The sequence below is a fragment of the Rhinoraja longicauda genome, chromosome 2, assembly GCF_053455715.1.
Source record: "Rhinoraja longicauda isolate Sanriku21f chromosome 2, sRhiLon1.1, whole genome shotgun sequence".
Lineage (NCBI taxonomy): Eukaryota > Metazoa > Chordata > Chondrichthyes > Rajiformes > Arhynchobatidae > Rhinoraja > Rhinoraja longicauda.
Window position 1 is genome coordinate 51,961,364 of NC_135954.1, and position 9,505 is coordinate 51,970,868.

Genomic DNA, 9,505 nt, shown 5'->3' on the forward strand with positions numbered 1-9,505 from the left:
CGTTAACCAATCTGATCTCCTGGTGGCTGAGCACTTCAACTCCCCCTCCCATTCCCAGTCTGACCTTTCTGTCATGGGCCTCCTCCAGTGCCATAGTGAGGCCCACCGGAAATTGGAGGAACAGCACCTTATATTTCGCCTGGGCAGCTTGCAGCCCAGTGGTATGAACATTGACTTCTCCAACTTTAGATAGTTCCTCTGTCCCTCTCTTCCCCTCCCCCTTCCCAGATCTCCCTCTATCTTCCTGTCTCCACTTATATCCTTCCTTTGTCCCGCCCCCCTGACATCAGTCTGAAGAAGGGTCTCGACCCGAAACGTCGCCCATTCCTTCTCTCCTGAGATGCTGCCTGACCCGCTGAGTTACTCCAGCATTTTGTGAATAAATGAAACACCAAGAACATTTCTAATAGTGTACATTTTTAATATTTGGCAGTATTCTTCAAAAAGGCTTTGAGGACACTAATCTCAATACCAAATGCTTCAGCAAAGTGTTAAGAAGCAGACCATGTAATGGAGGAAGAAGGACTTTAGTGATAGTCATGTCATAAATTATTGCCCTACAGATGGAGGAAGTTAGCTTTCAGCATGTTGGGTAATTTTAGATTAATTTTGAAAGCTAGCACTGCAAGAATTTTTTCCTGGGACTTCGTAAGCACTCTGGCTCCAGAAATAAATCTTTTGGTATATCACACTCTGTAGAGTATGAAGAAGGGTCCCAACCTGAAACGTTGCTTATCCATGGCCTCCAGAGATGCTGCCTGACCCGTTGAGTTACTCCAGCAATTGGGCTTTTGTTCAAGATTCCGGCATATGCAGCTCCTTATTTCTCTTGTTTCTCCAAAATATAGGATGCCTCAATATACTTCTCCTTTTGGAGTTTCCAAACTGACCACAGTGACGTTGTAAGATGTGATTCCAAATTAGCTGACAAATCTGTTTGCAAAACACATCACTGAGTTCTGAGTTAGCTTCAAAAGATTCTCGCAGACGAGGAAGGCAATCGACTGATCCCAATACACAGCCAAGGATTTCAACATTATTGTTTGAAGAATAATCAACTAAGGTCAGTTATGAAGTTACTTTTACTGGATTGAATGCAATGTCTTTATCTATTTTATGTGATGCCAGATTATCCTTCATCATGTTGCTTACTTGTTCCTCCTTTTTCTTCCCACTCTGGCCCAGGAAATTCATCTGGGGAGGAGAAGAAGGGAACAGTTGAGGAGTCGGGGGTGGGTGGGGCAAGAGGGGATCTACTCTGAAAGAGGAAGAATTAATTGGAGGAAGTCTGGGCAGCAAAGAGTAACATTTGGCTGGGTGGATGGCTGACATGGTATGAAGAACTGGGAATATAAGGCAGTGTCTTAAATTTCAATAGATTGGAGTTCGAGTGAGGTGGTCATGCCTAAGGTACAGGAGGAGAGCAGATGGGTGATCATGAGGAAAGATAGGAGGCAGAGAGTGCAGGAAACCCCTGTGACCATTCCCTTCAAAACAGGTATACCCTTTTAGATACTGTCGGGGGGAATTGCCCATCTAGGGTGAGTTGCAGTCAGGTCTGTGGCATTGAACCTGGCTCTACGACATAGCGGGGAAGGGTAATGTCAGGCAGAGCCACAGTGGTAGGAGACTCATTAGGGGGAGAGGAGATTCTGTGGCAGCAATCGAGACTCCAGGATAGTTTATTGCCTCCCTGGTGCCAGGATCTAGGATGTCTCCGAGTGGCTGAATGACATTCCCAAAGGGGAGGGTGAAACTCCAGAAGTCGTTGTGCACAATGGCACAAATGACATGGTTAGGAAAAAGGATGAGGCCCTGTGTAATGAGTGTAGGGAGTTAGGCAAATGGTTAAAAAACAGAACCTCCAAGGTCGTGATCTCCAGAATACTACCCGTGCCACTGACTAGTGAGGTTGGGAATGAGGAAGAAAGAACAGATGAGTGCGTGGCTGAGGAGTTGATGCAGGGGACATGGATTCAAAATTTTGGGTTTTTGGGATCCCTTCTGGGCCAGAAGTGACCTGTACAAAAGAGGTGGATTGCACCTGAACTGGAGGGTAACCTATATCCTGGCATGCAGTTAACAATGATCCATTCTACATTTTCTTTGATTCTCGTCCCCTTTGATCTCTTGCTTTCACATCTCACCCGTCCATATCTCTAAGTCTTCCTCTCCCCTGACTCTCAGTCTGAAGACTGAAATGCCACCCATTCCTTCTCTCCAGAGATGCTGCCTGTCCCGCTGAGTTACTCCAGCATTTTGTGTCTATCCTGGCAAGCAGATTAGCAGGTGTTACTCAGGTGAGTTTAAACTAAAAAAGACATGAAGTGCTGGAGTAATTCAGCAGGTCAGACAACACCTCCAGAGAACATAGATTTTGAAAGAACTTTGTGTCTCTTTTTATAAACAAACATCTGCAATTTCTTGTTTCTAACATAAACTAGATTAACGGGGGGGGGGGGGGGTGGGATCCAATGCATGGCAGGTGAGAGGATGGAAGTCGATATGCAAGACGATGACAAAAAGTTCAATAGACAGAATAGGCAGGAGTACGGCAGGGACCAAGGAAGAACTATTATATTGAATTGCATATATTTTAATGAGAGAGGCCAGATGAGTAAGGATGAGTAGGAGCAGCTGAACTCAGGGTGTGAATAGGTATGTATGACTGGGACATAATAGCCATGACAGAAACCTGGCTAAGAGATGGACAGGTCTTGATGTTTCAGGGCACCAGTGCTGCAGGCAGAGGTAAAAGAGGAGGGGATGTTGCTTTTTTGATTAAGGAGAATGTTACGTCTGAGATAACATTACATTACTGATATTTATTCACAAAATGCTGGAGTAACTCAGCAGGTCAGGCAGCATCTCAGGAGAGAAGGAATGGGCGACGTTTCGGGTCGAGACCCTTCTTCAGACTGATGTCAGGGGGGCGGGACAAAGGAAGGATATAGGTGGAGACAGGAAGATAGAGGGAGATCTGGGAAGGGGGAGGGGAAGAGAGGGACAGAGGAACTATCTAAAGTTGGAGAAGTCAATGTTCATACCACTGGGCTGCAATCTGCCCAGACGAAATATGAGGTGCTGTTCCTCCAATTTCCGGTGGGCCTCACTATGGCACTGGAGGAGGCCCATGACAGAAAGGTGAGACTGGGAATGGGAGGGGGAGTTGAAGTGTTCAGCCACCGGGAGAGAATTGGAAAGTTGGAGAGAATTGAAGGAACAGCACCTCATATTTCGTCTGGGCAGCTTGCAGCCCAGTGGTATGAACTTTGACTTTTTCAACTTTAGATAGTTCCTCTGTCCCTCTCTTCCCTTCCCCCTTCCCAGATCTCCCTCTATCTTCCTGTCTCCACTTATATCCTTCCTTTGACCCGCCCCCCTGACATCAGTCTGAAGAAGGATCTCGACCGGAAACGTCACCCATCTCTCCTGAGATGCTGCCTGACCTGCTGAGTTACTCCAGCATTTTGTGAATAAATACCTTCGATTTGTACCAGCATCTGCAGTTATTTTCTTACATTGCTGATAGTTCATCCATTGCTATATGGTAGAGCTGAGAAATAAAAAGAGGATGAACACCTTGTTGGGAGTGTACTATATGCTCCCAAATAGTCAATGGGAATTAGAAGAACAAATAAGACGAGAGGGTGGCAAATGCTGTGCCTGTATTTAAGAACGGCTGCAAGGAAAAACTTTTCAATTATAGATCAGTGAGTCTAACATCTGTGGTAGGCAAGATACAGCTGAAGATTCTGAGGATAAATATATATGTTTTTTAGGTTTAGATTTATGTTTATTATTGCCACATCACCAAGGTACAATGAAACCCTTAGTTTTGCATGCTATCAAAACAGATTAGATGGACCATACAATCAATTCAAACTCAAGGGCAATAGATAGAGCAAAGGGGAAGAAACAGAGTGCAGAATATAATTCTCAGATTGGATGGACAGGGACTGATTAGGGGTGCTCAGCATGGTTTTGTACGTGGGAGATCATGACTTATGAATCTGATTGAGATTTTTGAAGAAGTGACCAAAAAGGTTAATGAGGGCAAAGCCATAGACATGGTCTACATGGACTTCAGCAAAGCATTTAATAATGCTCGCATGGTGGGCTGCTCTGGAAGATTAGATCATATGGAACTGAACTGTCTGTATAGAGAATTATCTTCATAAAAGGAGGCAGAGTATGATGATGGAAGCTTGTTTTTGGAATGGAGACCTGTGACCTGGTGTGCCTCAGGGATCGGTGCTTGGCTCATTGCTTATTGTGGTTTATATCAATGATTTAGATGAGAATGTACAAGGCATGATTAATAACTTTGTTGATAATGCTAAGGTAAGTGGTATCGTAGATAGCAAAAATGATATTAAAAATGACAGCAGGATCTTTATCAGTTGGGGAAGTTGGCTGAGGAATAGCTAATGGAGTTTAATGCACATGAGTGTCAGGTGTTGCATTTTGGGAAGTCAGACCCGGGCAGGACCTTCACATTGAATGACAGGCTCTGGGAAGTGTTGTAGAGCAGAGGGATCGAGGAGTCAGGTACATAGTTCCCTGAAAGTGGCATAGGGAAGTCAAGAAGGCTTTCGGTATATTGACCATTAGTCTACAGAAGTTGTTACAGTTGTACAACATTGGTGAGGCCACATTTGGAGTATTGTATCCAGTTTTGGGAACCCTACTACAGGAAGGATGTTGTGAAACTGAAAAGAGTGCAGAGAAGATTTACAAGTATGCTGCCAGGACTTGACGACTTGAGCTATTGGGAGAGGTTAGGCAGTCTCGGACTTTATTCCTTGGAGCACAGGAGGCCGAGGGTGAGCATATAGAGATGAATACATTTGTGAGGGGAATAGATTGGGTGAATGCACAGAGTCTTTTATGCAGAGTTGGGGAATCAAGAACCAGAGGACCTGGGAAAGGTTTAGCTTAGATTAGTTTTAGTTAAGAGATCCAGAAAGGAAACAGGCCCATTGGATGCGTCGAGTCCATGCCGACCATCAATCACCTGTTCACACCAGTTCTATGTTATCCTACTTTTGCATCCACATCAGAGGGGCACAGGAAGAATGTGCAAACTTCATACTGACAGCACTGGTGATCAGGATCGAACCCGGGTCTCTGGTGCTGTGATGCAGCAACTTTACTGCTGCGCCTCGGTGCCGCCCCTAATAGGAATCTAGGGGGCAACTTTTTCACACTGTAGAGAATGGTCGATATATGGAACCAGCTGCCAGAAGAGGTAGGTGAGGTAGGTACCAATGTTTAAAAGACATTTAGACAGGTACGTTGATGGAAATGGTTTTGAGGAATATGAATCAAGCATGGAAAGGTGGGACTAGCATATATGGTGCATCTTGGTCGGCAAGTGCAAATTGGACCGAAGGGCCTGTTTCCGCGCTGTATGATTCTATGATTCTATCTGAATTTTTACTTGAACTGTGTTACCAAATGCACACTGAATCTTGTTATTTATTCTCCTCTGCAGTCCACAGTGGAGACAAAATTATTACCAGTTGGAAATTCATCACTCTTGGACTGGGATAGCAGACAAGCACCTGCAAAGAATGGAAGAAAACAGTACATATTATTATGATTATGATTATTATTGGAATGTGTCTGAAGATTACCAAGAGTTTGTTACATTGTGCGAGAATGTTCATCTTCATTTATTTGGAGCGAAACTTACACCAGCTTTATACAGCCTTATTTTTATTTTCAGCCTGATTGGGAATATTTTAGTTTTGTGGATCCTGATAAGATACGAGAAGCTGAAAACCATGGCCAACATCTTTATTTTGAATCTGGTTTGCTCTGATCTGATTTTTGCCTGCACGCTTCCATTCTGGGCTGTGGATCATACACATGAATGGATCTTCGGCAAGGCCATGTGCAAGATAATAAGCATGATCTTCTTTATTGGCTACTACAGTGGGATCATGCTACTGACATTGATGACTTTGGACAGATACTTTGCAGTGGTTCATGCTCTGACTGTGGTGAGAATCAGGAAGGTCCGCTATGTTGTGGTGGCCTGTTTGGTAGTTTGGTGCATTAGTATCTTAGCTGCAGTTCCTGAAATGATCTTTGCTGATGTTGACCAAACATTTTCCTGTGTAACCATCTACCCAAAGGACGATGAGCTAATATGGCGACTGTTAGGATGCTATCAGCAAAATTTCCTATTCTTTTTAACCCCTTTCATTATAATTGTGTTATCTTATTATAAAATATTCAACACTGTTGTTAAATGTAGGACGAGGAAGAAGCACAAAGCAGTTAAAGTTATATTTTGCATTGTGGTTGTGTTCTTTTTGTGTTGGGCACCTTACAATGTAGTTATCTTCCTATTGTCCTTGACTGATCTTCAGGTCCCATTCTTTACACGTTGTTCTGTAGCTAATCAGTTGACTCATGCATATTTAATTTGTCGGACCATTGCTTATTTCCACTGCTGTCTAAATCCCTTATTTTATGTTTTTGTGGGTACCAAGTTCAGAGAGCATCTAATTGGTATTGCAAGTAAATGGCTCCCCGATTTGAAAGTCTGTAAAGAGATTGACACCAGTAGCACCAAACAGCTCAGCTCCCATACTTATTCAAATATTGGCCTGCATCTTCAAACAGTATTCAAAACCGAGGCCTAGATTTCCATGCTACCTCAGAAGGTTTCTGTTGTAGCTGCATGCAACGTTGGACACAGACTCTCAGGGACCCGCTTTATCAGATTTATCAAGGCCAGACAGTGAATGTTAGAACCCAGTTGCTTCGAGCCTTCATGTGTTAAGGAGGTTGCTGGCCCCAATATGACTGCTGACGCCAGTCCAATCTACCCAGACCAAAAGAAGTAGGGCTTGACTGCTGTGATATATTCCATAATCAAAGATTTGGCCTTACAAAGATCTGGAAGTTAGGACGGCACAGTGGCGCAGTGGCAGAGTTGCTGCCTTGCAGCGCCAGAGATCCAGGTTTGATCCTGGCTAATGGTGTTGTCTGTATGGAGTTTGTACATTCTCCATGTGACCATGTGGGTTTTCTCCGGGTGCTCTGGTTTCTTCACACATTCCACAGGTTTGTAGGTTGATTGGCTTAGAAATATAGAAACATAGAAAATAGGTGCAGGAGTAGGCCATTCGGCCCTTCGAGCCTGCACCGCCATTCAATATGATCATGGCTGATCATCCAGCTCAGTAACCCGTACCTGCCTTCTCTCCATACCCCCTGATCCCTTTAGCCACAAGGGCCACATCTAACTCCCTCTTAAATATAGCCAATGAACTGGCCTCAACTACCTTCTGTGGCAGAGAATTCCACAGACTCACCACTCTCTGTGTGAAGAAATGTTTTCTCATCTCGGTCCTAAAAGACTTCCCCCTTATCCTTAAGCTGTGACCCCTGGTTCTGGACTTCCCCAACATTGGGAACAATCTTCCCGCATCTAGCCTCTCCAACCCCTTAAGAATTTTATATGTTTCAATAAGATCCCCCCTCAGTCTTCTAAATTCCAGCGAGTACAAGCCCAGTCTATCCAGTCTTTCTTCATATGAAAGTCCTGCCATCCCAAGGATCAATCTGGTGAACCTTCTCTGTACTCCCTCTAAGGCTAGAATGTCTTTCCTCAGATTAGGAGACCAAAACTGTACACAATACTCCAGGTGCGGTCTCACCAAGGCCCTGTACAACTGCAGCAGAACCTCCCTGCTCCTATACTCAAATCCTCTTGCTATGAATGCTAACATACCATTCGCTTTCTTCACTGCCTGCTGCACCTGCGCGCTTGCTTTCAATGACTGGTGCACCATGACACCCAGGTCACGCTGCATCTCCCCTTTTCCTAATTGGCCACCATTCAGGTAATACTCTGCTTTCCTGTTCTTGCCGCCAAAGTGGATAACCTCACATTTATCCACATTATATTGCATCTGCCATGCATTTGCCCACTCGCCTAATCTATCCAAGTCACTCTGCAGCCTCCTAGCATCCTCCTCGCAACTAACACTGCCACCCAGCTTCGTGTCATCCGCAAACTTAGAGATGTTGCATTCAATTCCCTCGTCCAAATCATTAATATATATTGTAAATAACTGGGGTCCCAGCACTGAACCTTGCGGGACCCCACTAGTCACTGCCTGCCATTCCGAAAAGGACCCGTTTATTCCTACTCTTTGCTTCCTGTCCGCCAACCAATTCTCTATCCACCTCAACACTGAACCCCCAATACCGTGTGCTTTAAGTTTGTACCCCAATCTCCTATGTGGGACCTTGTCGAAGGCCTTCTGAAAGTCCAGATATAACACATCGACTGGTTCTCCCTTATCCACTCTACTAGTTACATCCTCGAAAAATTCTATAAGATTCGTCAGGCATGATTTGTCTTTCATAAATCCATGCTGACTTTGTCCGATGATTTCACCACTTTCCAAATGTGATGCTATCACATCTTTAATAACTGACTCTAGCATTTTCCCCACTACCGATGTTAGGCTAACTGGTCTATAATTCCCTCCGTTTTTAAAAAGTGGGGTTACATTGGCTACCCTCCAATCCTCAGGAACTACTCCAGAATCTAAAGAGTTTTGAAAAATTATCACTAATGCATCCACTATTTCTGAGGCTACTTCCTTAAGCACTCTGGGATGCAGCCTATCTGGCCCTGGGGATTTATCGGCCTTTAATCCATTTAATTTACCTAACACCACTTCCCGACTAACCTGGATTACCCTCAGTTCCTCCATCTCGTTAGACCCCCGGTCCCCTGCTATTTCCGGCAGATTGTTTATGTCTTCCCTAGTGAAGACAGAACCAAAGCTGGACTTAACATCGCCCGGTGTGGCCGCGGGACGTTTCAGTGCCGGTGCGGCTTGGCCGCTGGACTTAACATCGTCAGCGCTGTTCGGCCGCGGAACGTTTCAGTGCCCGGTGCGGCTCGGCCGTTGGACTTAACATCGCCCGGTGTGGCCGCGGGACGTTTCGGTGCCCGGGGCGGCTCGGCCGGGGGGCCTTCCATCCCCTTGCGGGGGCTGTGCGTGTCGTTTGCCTCGGTAGGGGTCGAGCTGCCTGTCCGTGGGTGCGGGGGGAAGAGAGGGGAAGTTTTGTTGCCTCCATCACAGTGAGGGGGTGTTTGGAGTCACTGTGATGGATGTTTGTGTTGGGGTCGGGTGTCCTGTGTTCTTTTCTTTTTGCTGTATTTTGTGTGACTGCTGAAATTTCGCTCGGTGTTGTGCCGAGTGACAATAAAGTGTTGTTATGTTATGTTATGTTGTTCAATTGGTCTGCCATCTTCTTGTTCCCTATGATCAATTCACCTGTTTCCGACTGCAAGGGACCTACATTTGTCTTAACTAGTCTTTTTCTCTTTACATATCTATAAAAGCTTTTGCAGTCAGTTTTTAATGTTACCTGCCAGTTTTCTCTCATAATCTATTTTCCCTTTCCTAATTAAGCCCTTTGTCCTCCTCTGCTGGACTCTGAATTTCTCCCAGTCCTCTGGTAAGAT

At 45.0% G+C, this 9,505-nt stretch overlaps 1 protein-coding gene across 1 annotated transcript; it reads left to right on the forward strand.

Annotated features, from left to right (window-relative positions):
* Nucleotides 1-1,005: 1,005 nt before the first annotated feature.
* LOC144609598 (chemokine XC receptor 1-like) lies at nt 1,006-9,129 on the forward strand. The gene is made up of 2 exons (XM_078428103.1): nt 1,006-1,063; nt 5,498-9,129. Exon 2 carries the CDS (start codon nt 5,577-5,579, stop codon nt 6,654-6,656), a length of 1,080 nt encoding a protein of 359 aa, XP_078284229.1. The 5' UTR covers nt 1,006-1,063; nt 5,498-5,576; the 3' UTR covers nt 6,657-9,129.
* The last annotated feature ends 376 nt before the right edge of the window (nt 9,130-9,505 follow it).

What these genes read in the sequence shown, in the direction of transcription:
- LOC144609598 (XM_078428103.1), top strand. Translation starts at nt 5,577, where the DNA reads ATGGAAGAAAACAGTACATATTATTATGATTATGATTATTATTGGAAT.